Source organism: Protobothrops mucrosquamatus, unplaced genomic scaffold (genome assembly GCF_001527695.2).
Source record: "Protobothrops mucrosquamatus isolate PMUCROS unplaced genomic scaffold, P.Mucros_1.0 scaffold1976, whole genome shotgun sequence".
Taxonomy (NCBI): domain Eukaryota; kingdom Metazoa; phylum Chordata; class Lepidosauria; order Squamata; family Viperidae; genus Protobothrops; species Protobothrops mucrosquamatus.
Window position 1 is genome coordinate 216,351 of NW_015388092.1, and position 26,104 is coordinate 242,454.

The 26,104-nt window shown below is 39.0% G+C and overlaps 1 protein-coding gene across 1 annotated transcript; it reads right to left on the reverse strand.

Moving 5' to 3' along the window:
• Nucleotides 1-2,855: 2,855 nt before the first annotated feature.
• On the reverse strand, nucleotides 2,856-19,418 carry GTSE1 (G2 and S-phase expressed 1). Its single transcript, XM_015823756.1, has 17 exons — nucleotides 19,337-19,418; nucleotides 17,572-17,642; nucleotides 14,988-15,045; nucleotides 14,289-14,904; nucleotides 12,442-12,612; nucleotides 11,666-11,807; nucleotides 10,335-10,670; nucleotides 10,089-10,149; nucleotides 8,916-9,161; nucleotides 7,798-7,981; nucleotides 7,136-7,259; nucleotides 6,510-6,845; nucleotides 6,264-6,324; nucleotides 5,083-5,328; nucleotides 3,954-4,137; nucleotides 3,280-3,408; nucleotides 2,856-2,933 (listed from the first exon to the last, which is right to left on the reverse strand). Exons 2-17 carry the CDS (start codon nucleotides 17,633-17,635, stop codon nucleotides 2,856-2,858), a joined length of 3,036 nt encoding a protein of 1,011 aa, XP_015679242.1. The 5' UTR covers nucleotides 17,636-17,642; nucleotides 19,337-19,418.
• Between the last annotated feature and the right edge of the window lie 6,686 nt (nucleotides 19,419-26,104).

Consider the following 26,104-nt stretch of genomic DNA (forward strand, 5'->3'; position numbering starts at 1 on the left):
TCTTATTTTGCTGGGCCAGCTACCCTGATAACACTGACAGGTGTGGGAGAGCAGCATAACAGTCCTCTGGCTCAGAGATTCAGCTGATAAAGGAAGAGAGAATAGGCTTTTTAGCTGCCAGGGTAAAGATCACAGATGATCCATGGGACTCAATACCTGGTTAAACAGAGCAGCTTCTGCAATCTTCTTGGATAGCTACTTTTCTCTTTCAGCCTAGTTAAGGAAAACAGTGAATGTTTGGTAGGAAGGAAAAGAAGCAAAACTGAAGGAGTCCCTATTTTAAACTTGTCCTCTACTGTGTAAACAAGAACGTGCCCATTTGGCAGCGGCTTTCCTATAGCAAGGTAACAATTGAAAGTAGGAGCAATACATTTTTATTTATTAAATTTTTATGCCAACCATCTCTGTGACTCCGGGTGGATTGCATACTGGCAGTTTTCAAGCGAGTGGTGTGGAGACAAAATTGCTTTTCTACTTTCCAGAGGGTATTCCAGTTTCTTCCATTATGCAGGACAAAGAAATGCTGTTTTATAGCCCCTGTTCATTTTTCTTTATTTTAATCGTGCTGCTAGTTTCGGATTATAATTATGATATGTCATCTGGTAGCACTTAGGAGAGCCTCTTGCTGTAGCATTTGCCCTTTGGTACATAATTCTCTGTGAGATTAGGCTAGTGAGTCTTGAACTTTTGGAGGCTTTAAGGACGTTTTTTTTTCATCAGGCCTGGGGATCAAGTGGTGGTATGCAACCTGTCAGTTGGTTATTTTGTTAACAATTGTATGGAATGTACTGTCTTGCAAATTAAATTATTAAACAGTTTCAATTTTTTTTTCTAATTAGGTAGTCTTGACTTACTGATCAGAATTGGGATTGTCATCTCCTAAACTTCTAACAATGTAGTCCACGGGTGTCAAACTCGCCGCATCATGTGACATGTTGTGACATATCGTGACTTTTTGCATTGCCAGAGCTGGGGGTGGGTGCGGCCTCCATATGATGCAACCGGCCCGCGGGTTGGCAGTTTGACACCCCTAATGTAGTCATAATGTGAAGAAAACCATGCAACCATACCCAACTTAAAATGGCAGATCTTCAAACAAATCACTTGTGGCCATGAAGTTATCATATAACTGCAACTTGTGATCTGCGAGCTTCCCATTTGATTTGCTTGTAAGAAACCAGCTGCGAAGATCACAAATGGTGATCATGTGATCACATGATGCTGCAACTGTCAAAATGCACCAAATGATCAAATTGATCACATGACTGGACAAGCACCACTGTAACTTCAAACGGTCACTGAATGAATAAGCAAGGGTTACCTTTAGTTTTTATTTTAGTTGTTTACCGGTAACTCCTTTTAACTGTGTCCATAGTAAGCATGTGAGACGAATTTCTATAAATTGAATAAATAAATAGTTCAGCACTAACCGCTCATTCATGTAACAGGGCAAACATACATGCTGATGAGAAAGCATTAAGCTTCTAAAACTGTTTTAGATAACACCTTTTTAATTGTCAGAAATGACAAGCATTTAGTTCTACAACTGATCAATACAATTTATTTTACTACAGTAGCTAATTATGATTTCATAAATACCCATAGCAAAATCTAGAATTCAGTGACCAAAAGTATCACAATGCTGAAAAAACTTCATGATCAATGCCCACATTACTATCTTTACAGTATCTCTCAATCATGTAATTGCCATTACAATAGCTACATGTCCTATATCTGAACTGTGGTTCCTCCCCTGTCCCCCCCACCACCACCATGCAGAATCGAGAATTTGGAGAGGAAGGGATTACAAGAGAGTGAGTTGAAAATACACACTGAAAGGAATGCACTGATTCTGGAGCTGAGAGCCACAAGTAACACTAGGCAAACAAGCAGTATATTTCCTATTGTGTGCTTGTTGTTTTGCAATTCCTTCTTGTCCAATCTCTCTGCTCTTGTGAAGGGTAGGAAGAGAGAAATGGGTCAAGCAAAGCAGAGATTGCCTACCTAATTTTTTTTTTTTTTGATGAAACAAAATATGCAATTTCTATTTTATATGTTGGAGGACAAACTTCCCCTACATCTGAGCTGTTGCAATAAGATAATGTGATAATGGTTTTGTTTTTTTGCACCTTTTTTTATTATTCATGAGGCAAATAACTTTTCTAACAAATAACAAATAACTTTTCTAATTGTCTTGACAAGCCACTTAGAAATGGAAGATTTGTGTCAACATCCAATTAGCAACAGTTAGTTCTACTAACTGTAATTTTTAATGAGACAGAAAGGTGAATATGATTTAAAAATATGGAAGGTAGTTCGGGGCAGAATATAATTCTCTATTGAGTTATTCAAATTAGCTCTGCTAATAACATTTTGGAGAACTCATTCTTTTTTGCACACTTGGTTGTTCAATATAAAGGAAAAGTCAGACACACACACTCTCTCTTACCATAAATAGAAGTTCTGCATTTAAAAATCTGCCATTCTTATAGAGACTGAATTGTGATTGTCTTCAGAGACACTGAATATTTTGCAATAATTAAGAAAGTGTAATTAATATTTAAAATGCTTAACTTTATTTCAAGTACCGGTATTTGACATCTACAATTTACTTTGCACAATTTTAAAACAAATATTTTTATCAGGAAAGATATTTGCTACAACCAAAATTGCTTAAAATATAGAAAAACCATATCTTCTCTATTTTTCCTAGCAGCAATATATCAGTATTTCAAGTTCACAATTTTAATTTCATAACTTTTTTCCAGTATTAAAACTACTGACCAGTGAAACATTAGTTGCTAAACTCTAGAATTTTTTCCAGTTTGAAAACCGTTTAAAAATAAAAATAAAAATCAGAATTTCAGAAGAGGTGAATTTTCTTTATTTTCTTCCGGACTTAGTTTCATCAAAGGAGAGTTCAGATCTATTAGCTACAAGTAAAAAATATATTATTAAAACATTGACTAAACACAACTGTTACATTCTTGGAAATATAAAGAACCTCATTTGTTAGCAAATCTACATTGACAGTGCAGTTTTGATTACAACCAATTCAAATATTAATTTTGCAATAGCCTATGAATGTCAAGTTTTGGCAGAATTTTGAGGTTAAATTTTCTAATACTACATGCAGTATATATCACATCAGTTATTGCACAAAGCTTCAAAGATACAGTTGAATGCCTCTAAATGTAAAATATATGCAATTAAACTTTTTATCATCAATCCACACTTACATACAAATAGTATTAACAATGAGATAAAAAATAACCTTACCTGTCCTGTAGGTTTCAATGGAGGGGCTTTAGTTATTTCAGGAGTGTTAAAAAGATCAATTAGAGGTTTGTTTTCATACTCCTGCATGGCAACTGGTGTTTTAACTGTTTCAAATTCTATCAACAAGTCCTAGAAAAAAGTGTTTTAAGGGTTCCAATATCATACTCTCAAAAATACAGAATGTCAGGTTACATAACATTTGTCCCCACCTCCCAAAATACAATATCTAAATCTTTGACATTCTGCTGCTCCAACCTTTAATTTCAGTGCTTGCGTGATCTAATTCAAATTTTCCCCTTAATGAGTCATCAGTGTAAATAAGTTTCCCACCCACCTTTCCTAAAAACTGGTTCTTAACAAGAATATTTGTGTCAAAGTATTGAAAGGAGGCACCGATGGACTATTAATATAACCAACATTTGGAATAATTGCATTTAAAATCTTTTTAAGAGATATGGATCTCTCTGCACAGCACATTTAAAAGCAAGGCCAACAAAATCCTGCATTATGGAAATACCATAAGAACCTTCCTAGTGTAAAATATGACTATAACAGGTGCAATATGAGGTGATAGTATCTTTCAAATTCTTTTGAACACAAGCAGCAGTTGCAGCACTAATTTTTACTGTAATACATGGTTTGTATTTTGACGTGGCAGATAAAACCCAACCTACCTTCTTAGCTAGTATTACTTCTGTTGTTTTCCCTTTTTTAGTAATGTCTTCTGCTATTTCGATAAAAGGTTTATCTGGTGAAAACGCAAGTGCAATAGGTATAACTTGTGGTGGAGATAAGTCTCCTTCTGTTGAAGATGGGCTTGAAGACATCCATGTCTTGTTCTTAGTCAAACCCCTAGAACTGGGCAGGAACAGCAAAAAAAGCATTGTTATGCAGAATTCACTTATTTCTACTCAGTACGTGCAATTGTTTCTTCACCTCAATACTGCAGGAAAACAAAATTACACGAAAAATGGACTGTCTTTAAAACTTACACTAAAATAAATAGGATACTGTAAGATTTTTGTTTCAATAGGCAATGTATCTTTGATGAAATCCTTAAAACCCATGGATCCAGGTTTCCATTACAATAATACAGTAAAAAGACAGCTTGACAGTTTCCCTCAGAAATACACTGTTGTGGCAAATACATAGTTACATCATATGTAAATCATAAGTCTGTATTGTAATAAATCACAGTATATTGATTGATTAGCTGAATAACTCCAATGCATTCAGCTGATGGATACCAGTATGGGGTCATAGAAAACCCTGCACTTTTCTGGGGTGTATTTCATGCTTTTCCAGAGCCAGAGAATTCCATATAGAAACCTTGTAGTTTTATCTAAGAATAGCTAAACTTATCTAAGAATAGCTAAACTTGCACTCAACATTCAATTCAAAATTCGAGCCATAATCCCCATTTGCGGGTAGATAACCAACTTTATAACTTATTTCCTGCCTTTATTTTTTATAAATAACTCAAGATGACAAACATACTCAACACATTTTTCTTGTCCTATTTTCCCCACAACAACCCTGTGTGAGGTGAGGTGAGCTGGGCTGAGAGAGAGATTGGCTTTTATAGCTAAGGCAGAACTAGAACTCATGATCTCCCACTTTCTAGCCCGGTGCCTTAATCAATAGACCAAACTGGCTGCGTATAAATTTGATTAATAAATAATAAATAAAATTTGCATTTTCTGAAATCGGTGATAAGCCAAGGGCATATTAATAAACAGGAATTGCAGGAATGGAGAAAAAGGGCAGAAATCTCCACAGTGTTGAGGTTGTTTCTAGACTTACCTCATTCCTATAGTCTTTTTAGAAGACACACTGGAGATGTGACGAAGAGCTAAACTATTAGGAGATGTCATTTTTCTGGGCACTGTTTTGGGAGTCGGTGTTGGAATTCCTGAGGTATATCGACCAACAGACATGGGCAATGTAGAATGCCTTCTATCTGGAGTCCGTAAAGAAGGCTTCACAGCAGAACAGGATTTTAATACAGTTCTTCCTAATTGTTTGACAGGTGTGGAAACTGCAATATTGCTACAAAGATTAAGAAAGCATGAGAAGTTTAGAAACCTAAAATCACAACTAAAAGAGTCCTTATTTTAGTAGCCGTTTCGTGTTATGTTCAAGATATTTTAAATATTAGGAGGGTAACATATCACAGTGGTTCCAAAAGACATACAGATAGTCCTTGTTTATTAACAGTAATTGGGACCAGGAATTACAACAATAAGCAATGCAGTTATTAGGCATTATGTCAAAGGACCCTGCCAACTTATGACGGCAGTTCTGGCAGTTCCAGTTGGGCAAATCCCATGCAGTCATGGTATCCCATGATCACATGATTGCCATTTGCAACCTCCTGCCGGCTTGTTTGCTTGTTAGAAACTGTCAGGAAAGTCGCAAGTAGTGATCCCATAATCATGGGACGTTGTGACATTGTCATCATGAGCCATTTGCTGAGTATCCAAATCGCAATCATGGAGAGGCTGTGATGGCCACAACTATGAGGACTGCCCCAAGTACCTCTTGTTCAACATCATTGTAAGTTTGAATGGTTGCTGCACAAGTGGTCGGGTCAGCAAGGACTACCTGTATTTTACAGGGTTCCAAGTCAGATACTGCCCCCAAACCATGGATAATTAAGCTTAACAATTATTTAGTGCAATATTTGAACTGGCAAACCTAAAGCTATACTGTGCCTTGCTAGTTGCCTAGCCCTCTTATTATTTGAAGTTTCTAACAAGCTTGTAGTTCTCTGCAAATTGCAAGAACAGAACTTACCTAAGTATATGGATATTACAACACCGCAGGATAGTTTGACAGGGTCTTTGTTAGTTTTCACAGGAAATGAAACAATTTGGATTCTATCAACACCCAAAACACAGTTTCTAATCAACTATATTACGGAACAGTTCAGTGAACATTAACAATTGCAATGGAAATCATTAGCTATCATCATATAGAAATACCTTTCAATATTGCTACCAGATAATACTGGGTTTGATTGCAATACTCTGGTGGCTTCATTTTCTGAAAATACATATAAGCAGAAAATACAGTTGAAGCATATTAATTTTCTTAGACACATAAGTATTCAACTGCTTAATTTAACCCTTTAATCCCTTTTGGCCAGCATATACAACAGCACGTTGAGCACAGAATCAACACTCTCCAGAAGTTAGCATAATTTAATGCATTAAAAACAATTTCCTTACCTCGCTTTAAGTTTGGAGCTGCTGGTTTAGAGTTTAGTTTAAGACTTGAACTTGTACTTGCATTTCCTAATGTGTTTTTTGGTAGTAATTTCTGAAGATTAGAATCTGAACCTTTCTGCAGATTACTGCTTGCACTTTCAGATGTCAGGGTAGCTTTATACTTGGGTATATTCACAGGATTTCCTTTAGCACATCTGGGTGTGAGTTGTTTTCCAGATGCATCAGAGTGGGCAGCATTCACTGAAAATCCTTTCATAGGTTTAACTATGGAAATCTTGCTTGTTACAGAAGAGCGCCTAGAGATGTCTGCAGGAGCTTTTGTAACACATGTTTTGACTAGGAAATAAGAAGACAGCAGATTGAGGATAAAGTTAAAGCTTTAAAGGAATCTATGGAAGAGTTTTTTCAATTTAACCTGAATAAAGGAACCCCTATAAATATTGTTTGGGATGCTGGAAAAGCCTATCTAAGGGGAATTTTAATTGCTATGAATAATGCACATAAACGTAACCAAATACAGAATAGACTAAACTTGGAAAAAGAAATTGGGATTAAAGAAAAATTATTATTGCAACGACCAACAGATATAAATTTAAAAACTTCTATTAAAATGCTTAAAGATCAATTTANAGGTTTCAATGGAGGGGCTTTAGTTATTTCAGGAGTGTTAAAAAGATCAATTAGAGGTTTGTTTTCATACTCCTGCATGGCAACTGGTGTTTTAACTGTTTCAAATTCTATCAACAAGTCCTAGAAAAAAGTGTTTTAAGGGTTCCAATATCATACTCTCAAAAATACAGAATGTCAGGTTACATAACATTTGTCCCCAAAATACAATATCTAAATCTTTGACATTCTGCTGCTCCAACCTTTAATTTCAGTGCTTGCGTGATCTAATTCAAATTTTCCCCTTAATGAGTCATCAGTGTAAATAAGTTTCCCACCCACCTTTCCTAAAAACTGGTTCTTAACAAGAATATTTGTGTCAAAGTATTGAAAGGAGGCACCGATGGACTATTAATATAACCAACATTTGGAATAATTGCATTTAAAATCTTTTTAAGAGATATGCATCTCTCTGCACAGCACATTTAAAAGCAAGGCCAACAAAATCCTGCATTATGGAAATACCATAAGAACCTTCCTAGTGTAAAATATGACTATAACAGGTGCAATATGAGGTGATAGTATCTTTCAAATTCTTTTGAACACAAGCAGCAGTTGCAGCACTAATTTTTACTGTAATACATGGTTTGTATTTTGACGTGGCAGATAAAACCCAACCTACCTTCTTAGCTAGTATTACTTCTGTTGTTTTCCCTTTTTTAGTAATGTCTTCTGCTATTTCGATAAAAGGTTTATCTGGTGAAAAAGCAAGTGCAATAGGTATAACTTGTGGTGGAGATAAGTCTCCTTCTGTTGAAGATGGGCTTGAAGACATCCATGCCTTGTTCTTAGTCAAACCCCTAGAACTGGGCAGGAACAGCAAAAAAAGCATTGTTATGCAGAATTCACTTATTTCTACTCAGTACGTGCAATTGTTTCTTCACCTCAATACTGCAGGAAAACAAAATTACACGAAAAATGGACTGTCTTTAAAACTTACACTAAAATAAATAGGATACTGTAAGATTTTTGTTTCAATAGGCAATGTATCTTTGATGAAATCCTTAAAACTCATGGATCCAGGTTTCCATTACAATAATACAGTAAAAAGACAGCTTGACAGTTTCCCTCAGAAATACACTGTTGTGGCAAATACATAGTTACATCATATGTAAATCATAAGTCTGTATTGTAATAAATCACAGTATATTGATTGATTAGCTGAATAACTCCAATGCATTCAGCTGATGGATACCAGTATGGGGTCATAGAAAACCCTGCACTTTTCTGGGGTGTATTTCATGCTTTTCCAGAGCCAGAGAATTCCATATAGAAACCTTGTAGTTTTATCTAAGAATAGCTAAACTTATCTAAGAATAGCTAAACTTGCACTCAACATTCAACTCAAAATTCGAGCCATAATCCCTTTTGCGGGTAGATAACCAACTTTATAACTTATTTCCTGCCTTTATTTTTTACAAATAACTCAAGATGACAAACATACTCAACACATTTTTCTTGTCCTATTTTCCCCACAACAACCCTGTGTGAGGTGAGCTGGGCTGAGAGAGAGATTGGCTTTTATAGCTAAGGCAGAACTAGAACTCATGATCTCCCACTTTCTAGCCCGGTGCCTTAATCAATAGACCAAACTGGCTGCGTATAAATTTGATAATAATAAATAAAATTTGCATTTTCTGAAATCGGTGATAAGCCAAGGGCATATTAATAAACAGGAATTGCAGGAATGGAGAAAAAGGGCAGAAATCTCCACAGTGTTGAGGTTGTTTCTAGACTTACCTCATTCCTATAGTCTTTTTAGAAGACACACTGGAGATGTGACGAAGAGCTAAACTATTAGGAGATGTCATTTTTCTGGGCACTGTTTTGGGAGTCGGTGTTGGAATTCCTGAGGTATATCGACCAACAGACATGGGCAATGTAGAATGCCTTCTGTCTGGAGTCCGTAAAGAAGGCTTCACAGCAGAGCAGGATTTTAATACAGTTCTTCCTAATTGTTTGACAGGTGTGGAAACTGCAATATTGCTACAAAGATTAAGAAAGCATGAGAAGTTTAGAAACCTAAACTCACAACTAAAAGAGTCCTTATTTTAGTAGCCGTTTCGTGTTATGTTCAAGATATTTTAAATATTAGGAGGGTAACATATCACAGTGGTTCCAAAAGACATACAGATAGTCCTTGTTTATTAACGGTAATTGGGACCAGGAATTACAACAATAAGCAATGCAGTTACTAGGCATTGTGTCAAAGGACCCTGCCAACTTATGACGGCAGTTCTGGCAGTTCCAGTTGGGCAAATCCCATACAGTCATGGTATCCCATGGTCACATGGTTGCCATTTGCAACCTCCTGCCGGCTTGTTTGCTTGTTAGAAACTGGCAGGAAAGTCGCAAGCAGTGATCACATAATCATGGGACGTTGTGACATTGTCATCACGAGCCATTTGCTGAGTATCCAAATCACAATCATGGAGAGGCTGTGATGGCCACAACTATGAGGACTGCCCTAAGTACCTCTTGTTCAACATCATTGTAAGTTTGAATGGTTGCTGCACAAGTGGTCGGTCAGCAAGGACTACCTGTATTTTACAGGGTTCCAAGTCAGATACTGCCCCCAAACCATGGATAATTAAGCTTAACAATTATTTAGTGCAATATTTGAACTGGCAAACCTAAAGCTATACTGTGCCTTGCTAATTGCCTAGCCCTCTTATTATTTGACGTTTCTAACAAGCTTCTAGTTCTCTGCAAGAACAGAACTTACCTAAGTATATGGATATTACAACACTGCAGGATAGCTTGACAGCATCTTTGTTAGTTTTCACAGGAAATTAAACAATTTGGATTCTATCAACACCCAAAACACAGTTTCTAATCAACTATGTTACAGAACAGTTCAGTGAACATTAACAATTGCAGTGGAAATCATTAGCTATCATCATATAGAAATACCTTTCAATATTGCTACCAGATAATACTGGGTTTGATTGCAATACTCTGGTGGCTTCATTTTCTGAAAATACATATAAGCAGAAAATACAGTTGAAGCATATTAATTTTCTTAGACACATAAGTATTCAACTGCTTAATTTAATCCTTTAATCCCTTTTGGCCAGCATATACAACAGCACGTTGAGCACAGAATCAACACTCTCCAGAAGTTAGCATAATTTAATGCATTAAGAACAATTTCCTTACCTCGCTTTAAGTTTGGAGCTGCTGGTTTAGAGTTTAGTTTAAGACTTGAACTTGTACTTGCATTTCCTAATGTGTTTTTCGGTAGTAATTTCTGAAGATTAGAATCTGAACCTTTCCGCAGATTACTGCTTGCACTTTCAGATGTCAGGGTAGCTTTATACTTGGGTATATTCACAGGATTTTCTTTAGCACATCTGGGTGTGAGTTGTTTTCCAGATGCATCAGAGTGGGCAGCATTCATTGAAAATCCTTTCATAGGTTTAACTATGGAAATCTTGCTTGTTACAGAAGAGCGCCTAGAGATGTCTGCAGGAGCTTTTGTAACACATGTTTTGACTAGGAAATAAGAAGACAGCAGATTGCATTATCATTGTTGTAGCCAAAGCCTTTTTTTAAAAAAAACAGGCACCAGTCCCTGCTACAATGACCTTATATTCTGGATGGCAATAAACATATGTTGGTATATGAAATCACAAAAATAATATTGTGCGCTTCTGGTGCAAACTGCACCCCGCTCAGTACAGATGTTTGTCATGATGCTGCATGCATGAACGAAAGGAAAAATAGATTGAAGCATTCCATAAGTCCTTGGACAGATAATATTTTATAAGTGATCAGTCTGGTTGGACTAGAGCAGGGGTAGGCTTGGCTGGCTCAGGAATTCTGGGAGTTAAAGTCCACGAGTCATAAAAGAGCCAAGGTTGCCTACCCCTGGACTAGAGCTACTGTACCCCAATATCCTTCACCCAACCTCCTTAAGCAGTGCAGGAGGATACTACCATCACAAAGGTATCTGAAGTCATGTAAGAAAATAGGAATACTTCCTTGCTGTGTCGTCCATTTGGGTCACCAGGGTTATTTGTGTCTTAAAATAGCATCCGAACCTAGGTTTTTTTTACTATGAACATAAAAATCATTTTTAAGACATTACCTATACAATCAAACCATATGAGTAATTCAGCCTCAGATGTGTATCATTCTTATAGATACTAATTTGATCCTAACAAATGAGGTTTACTCAGTCACAATGCAGATGAAGATAGAGCAGTGATTTATTATATTTGTCTTTTGTGTTATGATAAATTTACGCTCAGTTTTAACATATTTAAATTTCAGATGTTAAATTTCTCATTTTTAAAATGCTGTTGAAGAATTTACTCAAGAGAAGCATCACTGTCATACTTCAACACATATTTTGTCTTGTATGAATAGCTGTGGCTCCTGCATTCCCCACTCAGTGTCCAAGTCTGATTACTTGAACATGTTTTCATTAAGTTACAGTTCCCAGTTCCATACTATGCACTAGAATCAAACGACAATTGAGTAATTACCATTTCCTCTTTTAGGAGAAGTTGACAGACTTGAATTCAAACTTGAATTCATGCTGGAAATAGAGGACGAGGAGGAAGATGAAGTATTTCTTCGCATATGAACATTATTAGGAGGTTTCAGTTGTCTTGTCTTCATTTCCAACTGTAAAGACAATGATAAATGATTTGGCTGTATGCCATAGAAATATAATCAGGTATATTGGTCTTACCATTGTGCTTTGAATTTTATCCTCATCAAATTGCAGCTCTCTACCTGGATAATTTCAATTATTAGCACATGCCCATCTCTTCCACTCTCTTATAGCAGGGGTCCCTAAACCCTGGTCCACAGTCTGTTGCTGGGCTGCAGCCTATTGGGAACCGGGCCAAGCAAGCGGCACAGACACGAAACCATGTCTTCTCCCCCCCCGGGTCCACAGAAAGTTTGGTGAACACTGCATTATATATAGCATATGGATTTTCTTCTGTTTAGTACAAGAAATGAGGTCAAATTACACAGTACTACTTTACTACTTTGCAAATTACATTTCTGCATCAGTGGGTATTTTTTTTTTTTTTTTGCCACGTTGATTCATTGCATGGGAGAAAATCTAAAGAGCTTTCAAAGACACACCAGTTAAAATGTATTTTTTAATTAAATTTTTATGTCCCCATCTTACTGATACAGAGGTTCTGAGCAGCTTACATTATGATAAAAAGTACTTTCAGATAAAATATTGAAATGGCAGATATTTCAACATCCAAATCCAATTAATGATTAATTAAAGAATATTCACCTTGGTGGGAGTAGGAAGAGTTCTCTTGCTTTGCATGGATGAGCTGGTAGAAAATGACAATTCTCCTGCATCTGAAGCTATACTTGATTTGTCAGAGAGCAAATCTTCAGATGATCCCATACTATTTGAATAAATCATGTTGGAAGAACTGGGCAATTGTCCTTGTTTAGGCTGCAAGATTTGGATTTGAAATATTTTTAAAACAAATATTAGAAATATACCAAAATCTTACATTCTTTCCATTAAATGAAAACTGTCTTGAATAGTTCTGCCATCAAACTATACCCAGACCAATAGTTAAGGAGATCAGATGAGGTGTTATTAGAATGCAAATATTACAGTAGTGGCCAAAATTGTGGAAACCTTTTGGGAAAAGTGTACAGTAGAAATGCCACTTTTGGTTAAGTTTCCACCAATTTTTTCTTCTAATTTCTTTATAACTGTAGCCTTGTTCACTTAATAATACTGTTTTACATCGCTTTCTGGGCAACCGGTCAACTCTTTGCACCATTACTTTAATTTTATTACGTTTTACAAGCTCACTAAATGAAAAAGCACAAAAAAAATTATCTTTCCATTGATATATAATTTTATGGTACTACTCCCAAAAAAGTGGTGTTATTAGCCATCAAACCTCAAAAATACACTTTTCCCAAAAGGTTTCCACAATTTTGGCTACTACTGTAAACATTCCAATATTATGAAATCCAATTCATTTATGCTCTCCCTACTCCCCTATGTATACAACTGTCTGAAATACAGTTGAAAATGTAGACTGTATTGAACCAGCATGAATTCAAAGATACATTTCAGTCATAACTTGATGAACATAATGGTGTGACCTGGTCAACCTTTGGGATGACTTTGAATTGAAAAAGGCAGATCTTCTGCTTTGCATTATCTCTTCTTATGAAGACATAGCTCCTTTCTGCTGCTGCCCCACTCATACCAGGTCATATTCATGTACCATAATCAGGCACAAAAAAAAAGGTTTGGGAAAATCTGAACTAGAACCTTTTAAGGTCTGTTTAGATCAGTGGTTCTCAACCTGTGGGTCGGGACCCCATTTGGGGTCGATCGACCATTTCATGGGGGTCGCCAAGCAAGGCTGTCCACCATTTTTTTTGTCCGCCATTTTTTCCCCCTTTTCCAGCGGGTGCCTTACCTCCCTTGGGCTGGGCCTGCTCCATCTCTGCCGCTTGCCAGCTACGCCTCGGCCGGCGCAGGGGGCGGAACCACGCATGCGCGGCGCTCCCGGGCAGGGAAAGTCCTCGACTTACGACCAGTTTAGTCCTCGACTTACGACCGGTTTAGTCCTCGACTTACGACCGGTTGGGGCCGCAGCATTAAAAAGGTTGAGAACCACTGGTTTAGATTAAAGCAGAACTAACTACATTTCAAGAAATTTGTGGGAGCAGCTGATAAACCATCTTAAAAAGCCTCTGTCTCTCTTCCTTGGCATCTATAATGTTTTGCTTCCTCCCCCCACCCAATCTCCAAGTTAAGCTTCCATTTCAAATGTCAGGCTAAATGCATTTTTGCAGTAACACCATTAAGCATTTCAATAAGCAATAAATTACACACCAGCCTCAAACTATGTCTAGCAATACCCATCACTTTAACCTCACATTCTGACCAACCACAGAAATATGGAGATATTTTAGGTTCAAACAATAACCTTAAAAATCAGGAGAAAGAGTTGCGTGCTTTCTCAAAAACAGAAGCAGACATATTAACGAACCCATAGATTTAAATACAAATGGAACAGAAAATTATATTCTAATTAGAATTAGATTCTAATATTGTGACACAACTTAAAGCCTAGATATAATGTAAAAAATCTTTACCTCGCCTGCTGCTACGTAGCTGTTATTCCTAAGTGCAGGTGATGTTTTTACAGTCTGAAATTTGCTTCTTGTTTTAAGGTTTGTGTCATTCTTTGCATGGGCTGAGGATACAGTGTGCATTTTAGGTAGCTTATTTGTTTTAGCAGGACTTGGTGTGTTCAGAGACACTCGGGGAGAACGTGGACCCTCCCTTATTGTAACAGGTTGCCCTAAACGCTTCTGAAGTGAAGGCAGCAGTTGACTGCTCGGGCTTTCCCATATACAGTATGTCTCTCTTCTAGTGGTTGTTGGTGTTTTATCTGTCACTATTTCTTTTTCAAGGATTTTCAGTTTTGACTTTGATTCTTTCACAAACTTGTCAACGCCCTCTGTCTTTTCCCCCCTCAGATGAATAGTGTTATTTTTTTCTGTTTTGTTTCCACTTTTAAGCTGGAAAGCTAGCAAGTGCGCTTCTTTAAATATTTCCACAAATTTATCTCCTGCAGGAGGGCTCCAGGTTGGATCATATGTCAGAGATTGAATTTTCTTTTGACTCTCTTCATGGGATTCAAGGCGCACAGCAATACATTTTTCTTTATGTCCCACTGGTCCAACAAAAACTTCATCTTCATTTTCGCTATGACAGAGAGAAATTAAGTCAGATACCTGCACACTTTATTCTCTGCTCTTAACGCATCTTGATTTTGAAACTAATATTACCTTGTGGGAGACAGTGAAAGGTCAAAATCAAATTTTTCTTCAGTCAGGAGGTAAATATCTGAAATTACAATAGAACATCATAGATTGCTATTATAACACTTATAACCTTTATTGGAGTTGCCTTATTGGTGATATGGGTGGCATATAAATTTAATAAACATACATCTGGGATTCACTTTTTTCTATAGGAACCAAATTATTATTCCGTAAATCAGAGGTCCCCAACCTTTTGGGCACCAGGGACCGGTTCCGCGGAGAGAGGTTTTTCTACAGACTGAAGGGTGCATGGTTTTGTGTATTGTCTGCATCCCACGATGGGGCTTTGTTTGTGTGGACCGGTTGCTGGCATGCCACGGCCTGGTACCAGTCCACAGACCAGGGATTGGGGACCCCTGCTGTAAACCTTCAAATTATTGTACCATGTAGCTAAAATAGGCATTGTTTTAATGAACTTTCAATTTAATGGATTGACTCTGCTTAACAGATATTCAGAGGGTTGAAAGATTTATTTATTCATATTAATCCGATGAATGCCCAACTCACTTGGAGTTACTCTGAAAGTCATATAGCAATACATCAAGAGTAGCGACTGAGGAGAGATCGGGGCAGAAAAGATTTGGAATTGGTGGCATATGCTTCACAAGGAGCTGCTAAGGGGTTGGAGAAGATGACATATTTAATGCTTATTGTACTCATCAGCTTTCCCTTATCAATTGTTAGACTAAAGCAGTGATGGCGAACCTTTTAGAGATAGATAGATAGATAGATAGATAGATAATTTAATTTGTATACCGCCCTTCTCCCATAGGACTCAGGGCGGTTCACAGCATATTAAAAACAAATAGTATACACAAAATACAAAAAATACAAAATACAAAAATACAGAAATACAAAAAATAAACCCCGATAAAAGCCGAATTAAAACCAAATATTACCAGCTGTGTTTCNCTGCCCTGCTCCTGCTCCACCCCCACAGTCCCCCACCCTGCCTGCCCGCAGGGCCACTCACCGCCTCCAGGGCCCGCTACAGATCTCCCAGGCAGCCCAGCAGCACCATGGCAGCCACGCCCTCTGCCCGCGCCCCGCAGCATCAACTGTGCACGATGGGGCGTGAGTGCAGAGTCTTGTTTACACTGCCTGGCTGCCATGTCTTGGCTGCACTGCTCCGTGTGGGCCACTCTCAGGGGTGACTCCTCAGGGGGGCTGCTGGTCAGGAGGGGGTCGTTGGGGGAAGCGAGGCTGGGGCAATGGCACTTGTGCCCACAGAGAGGGCTCCGAGTGCCACCTCTGGCACACGTGCCATAGGTTCGCCACCACTGGACTAAAGCCTCAATTTAACAAACATTTCCCTATTACCCACTGAATCAAGGATTTACCATATAGATGAGGGGTTTTCCTTTGCTGACGTTCTCTGTAACAATAATTTTGCTCTTTATGTATTTTTAAACAAAACACTGTACAAATTTAATCCTATGATTCAAAATTGATATCTGAAAAGGTAATTCCTTCTATAATCTGTTCAATGTATAAATTAGCTCCAAAATCATTTTGTAAAATGCTTAGGAATCCTTTTTTGATGCAGTAACATATCGTGCTATAACAGAGGCAATTCAATGACAATATTAAATGTTGTATGAACATTTTAAAAAAACGAAAAGCAAAAAAAGACATCTGTTCTAGCTGAGCCATTCTCTCCAATCAATCTGTAAGAAGTATTCCAATGTTTATTTTAAAAATATTGTTTTTTTATTTATAATTAGTAATTGGTGTGAAAGCTACATTAATAGAATTTATAATAAAAAAGGTATTTGCTAGAAGTCAGCTTCTTTTGAATTTATATCCTAAAGTTTCAAGGCAAGAAGGAAGTGTCTGTACATATAGCAAATGGCTCAATTAAAACATTAGCATTAACAATAAGCAAATGTAATCATAAGATAAATAAAATTATCTTTGGTTATTTTCATTAGGGATTTTAAACACTATACAGGTAGTCCTCAATTTACGACCACAATTGAGCCCAAAATTTATTTTGCTAAGTGAGAAATTTGTTAAGTGAGTTTACCCCCATTTTATGACTTTTCTTGCCACATTTCTTAAGTGAATCACTGCAGTTGTTAAATTAATGACACGGTTGTAAAGTGAATCTGGCTTCCTCATTGACTTTGCTTGTCATAAGGTTGCAAAAGGTGATCACATGACCCCAGGACACTGCAACCGTCATAAATGTGAGTCAGTTGCCAAGCACCTGAATTTTGATCACATGACCATGGGGATGCTGCAATGTTCATAAGTGGGAAAAATGGTCATAAGTCACTTTTTTCAGTGCTGTTGTAGCTTCAAACGGTCACTAAATGAACTGTTGTAATTGAAGGACTACCAAGAATTTGCAGGCTGATCAAGAATAGATGTAGTGGGATGTCCTGGGTACAGAAAAGGACAAGCTGGAGGAAACAACCCTGTCATGGATCTCTCAAACTATTTCTCTTACCTTCAAGTGGACTTAGATTGGTTTTGGGATCTTTATGTAAAAGTCACAACAGAATAATTACGAAAACACTTTATGACATATTGTTTTAACACCTACCAGTAGAAGTAGAAGTAACTTCTGTTGTTTTACTTTCTGAATCCAATGTTTTTCTGTCTTCCATAGTGTCACTGCAAAACAGTTTCACATCTCATGTTAGATATTAAATAATTCAAACTATCACATTGTTTTGCCAAAAATTGAGCAGCAATGATAAAAATGGTCAATGAGCTGTTATAATACCAACACATTTCTCTCTTGCACTATAAGAAAGTTTAAATATTCCAAACATATTATTAATGGCCTAATTGATTGAAGCTTGGTTCTTCTTCTGTTTAGCATTTACATCCATCATATGTACATCCATCATCCTATTTATTTCTACTGTTTAATCTAATATGACAGGAGAGGTATACTACAGCAAATATCCTGGTTTTGATAGGAAGCCCAAATGAATAAGTATTCCTTTTTCTGCATTTTACAGATAAATTAGAACACATTTTAAGAACTTGAAGCTTTGTATAAGACAGAGTCGAGTTTGTTTTTAAGATCTGAATTTTTACACCAAAGAATTTTTCTGTGCTTACTCCCACTAAGAATTTTTGCAGCAAATATTATAATGGGAATTCTAGCCTCATATAAAGCAATTTATTTTTAAAAAATCTGGGCAGCTGCTGCCATGGAAACTGGAGATTTCAAATATGTTACAACAGTGTAATATTAGGATAGCTTTATATATCAGTAAACCTGATTAGGCAATTCAATTTGTGCTACAAATTTAAAAGCATTTCCAGAGAGCAAAGTATAGTGAAAGGTTACAGGTCACTCCTTTAATAACAGTACAATCCTTTAATACCATATTAAGCAAAGATAGTAAAGCTGATCACAATTTGGCTTCATAACATTTAAGATGTATCCTTGCTTAGCTTTTAGATATGGAATAATATTTTCAAGTTAGTTTTTTTCATTGCTTTCCATCTATGTTCTATTTGAACAACAGTGGAGGAAGAGTCTTCCTGCAATAAATTGTCTATTTCCTAGCTAAATTCCTTTCTCTTCTCTAGTTTCATTGAAAAATGTGAGATTATAGCATTTGAGAACTAATGCATATGCACAGTTCAAGAAAGTCCTGTCATTTGGTTTGGCTATAAAACCATCAGGAAAGCAAGATCTACTTTCATCTGAAGCCCTTCAGCTTTTTGGATACTCTGCTTGCATTTTTATAATTAAGATCTAAAGGATCATCTTAAGAACTTACTGTCAAGCCAATAAAACTTCGTGTTCTGTTAGATAGCACACCCTTTAGATTCAAAACACTATTTTTCAACCTAGGCAACTTTAAAACGTAGAAACTTCAACTCCCAGAATTCCTCACCCAGGATGGGAATCTAGGAGTTGAAGTTCACACATCCTAAAGTTACCAAGGTTGGGAAACCCTGATTTAGAACCTTTTTAGGTTGAAGCAATACAACACGTTGAGCAATATACAGAATAAATTTTGCAGGGGTCAAAACAGCAAAAAGTCTTTCCCTCGAAAGAATCGGTTTGTTCTTCATAACTATAGTGTCTCTTGCGATCAGGTGCCTTATAAATTGAATAAATAAATAAAACTAGACAAATTCCATCGCCTTTTGCGGGGAGGTGACTAAAGATCCCATTACGTTTCCTGCTCTAATAAACTGCCCTCTGCCACTTTTATATTCCATATCCCGCCCAACCACCCCCCAGGCTTTACGTGCGCCCTCCACCACCAGACCAGCTACCCGTACAAAGCCCTTCGTCGACCGTTCACGAATAAAATGGACACTCCTCGGAGGATGCGCACCTAGTCCGGTTTTCTTGTCTGAGCTGGGCAAGGTTTCGCTACGGCACCGCTTGTCGCTTGCATACAGCCCGAAATGTAACCCCCAACCTCGCGACTAAATTCGAATTCACCTCCGAAGGGAATCAAAGGAAAACTCCATTCTTCTCCTTGGAGTTATCCGCACTTCCATTTGAAATGGCCGCTCAACCCACCTCTCCCGTCACTTTCTTCCATTTCATTGGTTGATTTAAATAACGTCACAGACTATTACCCAATTAGAGAAAAAAAAAATGAGTTTCCGCCCCGCCTTATTCTGCTTTAGTGCAACGTGGAACATGTAGTTTTTGCCACTGACCTTCTCGCCTACCAGAGCGACGCTTAAAATACTTAACACTCGGAGACCGCTGTAGAAAAGACCATAGAGTTTGGGGCGTGGGGGGGGGGGGAGTTGCCTTGCCTAACTCTGTGTTAGAGTTAGCCTTCGATTATAAGCCTCGGGACAAACACAACGAATTACTGCGTCCCCTGACAAGGTCCCCCTGATTTCAAGCGCTGGCTTCACAAAATTTAGGTTGCTGCACTGCTTCCGCCAATACATAGGAACTGGGGAAGGAGGAGGGTTTTGAATAAAAAAAAAAACAGTCCATTTTTAGCTTAATGTCTGTTTTCAGCCCGTATTTTATCTTTATGCCTGTTTTCAACATAGATTAGAACAGTGGTTCTCAACCTGTGGGTCGGGACCCCATTTGGGGTCGATTGACCATTTCATGGGGGTTGCCAAGCAAGGCTGTCCGCCATTTTTTTTGTCTGGCATTTTTTCCCCCTTTTCCGGCGGGTGCCTTACCTCCCTTGGACTGGGCCAGCTGGTGGTCGGCCTGCTCTGTCTCTGCCGCTTGCCAGCTACGCCTCGGCCGGCGCAGGGGGCGGAACCACGCATGCGCGGCGTTCCTGGGCAGGGAAAGTCCTCGACTTACGACCGGTTGGGTAGTCCTCGATTTACGACCGGTTTAGTCCTCAACTTACGACCGGTTTAGTCATCAGCTTACGACCGGTTTAGTCCTCGACTTACGACCTGTTGGGGTCGCGGCATTAAAAAGGTTGAGAACCACTGGATTAGAATGAGAGAGCACTATGTCATTCTGAATCACTGAAGTTGGGACACATTATGTTCTAGAATATATGTTGTTCGTCCATCGATTTTGATGAAGACCTTGACATCTCATGGATTATGGGCCATCAACGGTGTGTCCGTAGATGGCTGATGAGACCGATGTTAGCACGGAATGTTCTGCCACATACTGAACAGAGAAATGTGGACACTATTGCTTCAGCATTTGCAGCTCTGGCTTTACGGAGTGCTCGCTTCTCTTGTGCCAAGATTGTCCTTCTGTGTTCATATGTCTGGCAACCCTGGTAAACCNCTGCCCTGCTCCTGCTCCACCCCCACAGTCCCCCACCCTGCCTGCCCGCAGGGCCACTCACCGCCTCCAGGGCCCGCTACAGATCTCCCAGGCAGCCCAGCAGCACCATGGCAGCCACGCCCTCTGCCCGCGCCCCGCAGCATCAACTGTGCACGATGGGGCGTGAGTGCAGAGTCTTGTTTACACTGCCTGGCTGCCACGTCTTGGCTGCACTGCTCCGTGTGGGCCACTCTCAGTGGCGACTCCTCAGGGGGGCTGCTGGTCAGGAGGGGGTCGTGGGGGGAAGCGAGGCTGGGGCAATGGCACGTGTGCCCACAGAGAGGGCTCCGAGTGCCACCTCTGGCACACATGCCACAGGTTCGCCACCACTGGACTAAAGCCTCAATTTAACAAACATTTCCCTATTACCCACTGAATCAAGGATTTACCATATAGATGAGGGGTTTTCCTTTGCTGACGTTTTCTGTAACAATAATTTTGCTCTTTATGTATTTTTAAACAAAACACTGTACAAATTTAATCCTATGATTCAAAATTGATATCTGAAAAGGTAATTCCTTCTATAATCTGTTCAATGTATAAATTAGCTCCAAAATCATTTTGTAAAATGCTTAGGAATCCTTTTTTGATGTAGTAGCATATCGTGCTATAACAGTATATGCCAAAAAGAGGCAATTCAATGACAATATTAAATGTAGTATGAACATTTTAAAAAAAGGAAAAGCAAAAAAAGACATCTGTTCTAGCTGAGCCATTCTCTCCAATCAATCTGTAAGAAGTATTCCAATGTTTATTTTAAAAATAGTGTTTTTTTATTTATAATTAGTAATTGGTGTGAAAGCTACGTTAATGGAATTTATAATAAAAAAGGTATTTGCTAGCAAGTCAGCTTCTTTTGAATTTATATCCTAAAGTTTCAAGGCAAGAAGGAAGTGTCTGTACATATAGCAGTGGTGGCGAACCTATGGCACGGGTGCCAGAGGCGGCACTCAGAGCTCTCTCTGTGGGCACACGTGCCGTTGCCACAGCCTTGCCTCCCCCCGCGACCCCCTCGTCTCCAGCAGCCCCCCTGAAGGAGAGTCACGCCCAAGCATGGCCCACACGGAGCAGCGCAGCCAAGGACATGGCAGCCAGGCAGCATAGACAAGACTCTGCCCTCACGCCCCATCACGCACAGTTGATGCTGCGGGGCGCAGGCAGAGGGTGTGGCTGCCATAGGGCTGCTGGGCTGCCTGGGCGATCTGCGGCGGGCCCTGGAGGCAGTGAGTGGTCCTGTGGGTAGGCGGGGTGGGGGATGGGGGGCAGAGCGGGGGCAGGTGGGGGGTGTGGAGCTGGGGCGAGGCCAGTTTTTGGGCACTCAGTCTCTAAAAGGTTCGCCATCACTGACATATAGCAAATGGCTCAATTAAAACATTAGCATTAACAGTAAGCAAATGTAATCATAAGATAAATAAAATTACCTTTGGTTATTTTCATTAGGGATTTTAAACACTATACAGGTAGCCCTCAACTTACGACCACAACTGAGCCCAAAATTTATGTTGCTAAGTGAGAAATTTGTTAAGTGAGTTTACCCCCATTTTATGACTTTTCTTGCCACATTTCTTAAGTGAATCACTGCAGTTGTTAAATTAATAACACGGTTGTAAAGTGAATCTGGCTTCCTCATTGACTTTGCTTGTCATAAGGTTGCAAAAGTTGATCACATGACCCCAGGACACTGCAACCGTCATAAATGTGAGTTAGTTGCCAAGCACCTGAATTTTGATCACATGACCATGGGGATGCTGCAATGTTCATAAGTGGGAAAAATGGTCATAAGTCACTTTTTTCAGTGCCATTGTAGCTTCAAACGGTCACTAAATGAACTGTTGTAAGTGAAGGACTACCAAGAATTTGCAGGCTGATCAAGAATAGATGTAGTGAGATGTCTTGGGCACAGAAAAGGACAAGCTGGAGGAAACTACCCTGTCATGGATCTCTCAAACTATTTCTCTTACCTTCAAGTGGACTTAGATTGGTTTTGGGACCTTTATGTAAAAGTCACAACAGAATAATTACGAAAACACTTTATGACATATTTTTTTAACACCTACCAGTAGAAGTAGAAGTAACTTCTGTTGTTTTACTTTCTGAATCCAATGTTTTTCTGTCTTCCATAGTGTCACTGCAAAACAGTTTCACATCTCATGTTAGATATTAAATAATTCAAACTATCACATTGTTTTGCCAAAAATTGAGCAGCAATGATAAAAATGGTCAATGAGCTGTTATAATACCAACACATTTCTCTCTTGCACTATAAGAAAGTTTAAATATTCCTAACATATTATTAATGGCCTAATTGATTGAAGCTTGGTTCTTCTTCTGTTTAGCATTTACATCCATCAAATGTACATCCATCATCCTATTTATTTCTACTGTTTAATCTAATATGACAGCAGAAGTATACTACAGCAAATATCCTGGTTTTGATAGGAAGCCCAAATGAATAAGTATTCCTTTTTCTGCATTTTACAGATAAATTAGAACACATTTTAAGAACTTGAAGCTTTGTATAAGACAGAGTAGAGTTTGTTTTTAAGATCTGAATTTTTACACCAAAGAATTTTTCTGTGCTTACTCCCACTAAGAATTTTTGCAGCAAATGTTATAATGGGAATTCTAGCCTCATATAAAGCAATTTATTTTTAAAAAATCTGGGCAGCTGCTGCCATGGAAACTGGAGATTTCAAATATGTTACAACAGTGTAATATTAGGATATCTTTATATATCAGTAAACCTGATTAGGCAATTCAATTTGTGCTACAAATTTAAAAGCATTTTCAGAGAGCAAAGTATAGTGAAAGGTTACAGGTCACTCCTTTAATAACAGTACAATCCTTTAATACCATATTAAGCAAAGATAGTAAAGCTGATCACAATTTGGCTTCATAACATTTAAGATGTATCCTTGCTTAGCTTTTAGATTATGGAATAATATTTTCAAGTTAACTTTTTTCATTGCTTTCCATCTATGTTCTATTTGAACAACAGTGGAGGAAGAGTCTTCCTGCAATAAATTGTCTATTTCCTAGCTAAATTCCTTTCTCTTCTCTAGTTTCATTGAAAAATGTGAGATTATAGCATTTGAGAACTAATGCATATGCACAGTTCAAGAAAGTCCGGTCATTTGGTTTGGCTATAAAACCATCAGGAAAGCAAGATCTACTTTCACATCTGAAGCCCTTCAGCTTTTTGGATGCTCTACTTGCATTTTTATAATTAAGATCTAAAGGATCATCTTAAGAACTTACTTTCAAGCCAATAAAACTTCGTGTTCTGTTAGATAGCACACCCTTTAGATTTAAAACACTATTTTTCAACCTAGGCAACTTTAAAACGTAGGAACTTCAACTCCCAGAATTCCTCACCCAGGATGGGAATCTAGGAGTTGAAGTTCACACATCTTAAAGCAGGGGTAGGCAACCTTGGCTCTTTTATGACTCGTGGACTTCAACTCCCAGAATTCCTGAGCCAGCATGGCTGGCTCAAGAATTCTGGGAGTTGAAGTCCACGAGTCATAAAAGAGCCAAGGTTGCCTACCCATCCTAAAGTTACCAAGGTTGGAAAACCCTGATTTAGAATCTTTTTAGGTTGAAGCAATACAACATGTTGAACAATATACAGCAGAATAAATTTTGCATGGGTCAAAACAGCAAAAAGTCTTTCCCTCGAAAGAAACTGTTTGTTCTTTATAGTATCTCTTGCGATCAGGTGCCTTATAAATTGAATAAATAAATAAAACTAGACAAATCCCATCGCCTTTTGCGGGGAGGTGACTAAAGATCCCTGCTCTAATAAACTGCCCTCTGCCACTTTTATATTCCATATCCCGCCCAACCACCCCCCAGGCTTTACGTGCGTCCTCACCACCAGACCAGCTACCCCTACAAAACCCTTCGTCGACCGTTCACGAATAAAATGGACACTCCTCGGAGGATGCGCACCTAGTCCGGTTTTCTTGTCTGAGCTGGGCAAAGTTTCGCTGCGGCACCGCTTGTCTCGCTTGCATACAGCCCGAAATGTAACCCCCCAACCTCGCGACTAAATTCGAATTCACCTCCGAAGGGAATCAAAGGAAAACTCCATTCTTCTCCTTGGAGTTATCCGCACTTCCATTTGAAATGGCCGCTCAACCCACCTCTCCCGTCACTTTCTTCCATTTCATTGGTTGATTTAAATAACGTCACAGACTATTACCCAATTAGAGAAAAAAAATGAGTTTCCGCCCCGCCTTATTGTGCTTTAGTGCAACGTGGAACATGTAGTTTTTGCCACTGACCTTCTCGCCTACCAGAGCGACGCTTAAAATACTTAACACTCGGAGACCGCTGTAGAAAAGACCATAGAGTTTGGGGCGTGGGGGGGGGGAGTTGCCTTGCCTAACTCTGTGTTAGAGTTAGCCTTCGATTATAAGTCTCGGGACAAACACAACGAATTACTGCGTCCCCTGACAAGGTCCCCCTGATTTCAAGCGCTGGCTTCACAAAATTTAGGTTGCTGCACTGCTTCCGCCAATACATAGGAACTGGGGAAGGAGAAGGGTTTTGAATAAAAAAAACAACAGTCCATTTTTAGCTTAATGTCTGTTTTCAGCCCGTATTTTAGCTTTATGCCTGTTTTCAACATAGATTAGAACAGTGGTTCTCAACCTGTGGGTTGGGACCCCATTTGGGGTCGATCGACCATTTCATGGGGGTTGCCAAGCAAGGCTGTCCGCCATTTTTTTTGTCCGCCATTTTTTCCCCCTTTTCCGGCGGGTGTCTTACCTCCCTTGGACTGGGCCAGCTGGTGGTCGGCCTGCTCTGTCTCTGCCGCTTGCCAGCTACGCCTCGGCCAGCGCAGGGGGCGGAACCACGCATGCGCGGCGCTCCCGGGCAGGGAAAGTCCTCGACTTACGACCGGTTGGGTAGTCCTCGATTTACGACCGGTTTAGTCCTCAACTTACGAACGGTTTAGTCCTCAACTTACGACCGGTTTAGTCCTCGACTTACGACCTGTTGGGGTCGCGGCATTAAAAAGGTTGAGAACCACTGGATTAGAATGAGAGAGCACTATGTCATTCTGAATCACTGAAGTTGGGACCCATTATGTTCTAGAATATATGTTGTTCGTCCATCGATTTTGATGAAGACCTTGACATCTTATGGATTATGGGCCATCAGCGGTGTGTCCGTAGATGGCTGATGAGACCGATGTTAGCACGGAATGTTCTGCCACATACTGAACAGAGAAATGTGGACACTATTGCTTCAGCATTTGCAGCTCTGGCTTTACGGAGTGCTCGCTTCTCTTGTGCCAAGATTGTCCTTCTGTGTTCATATG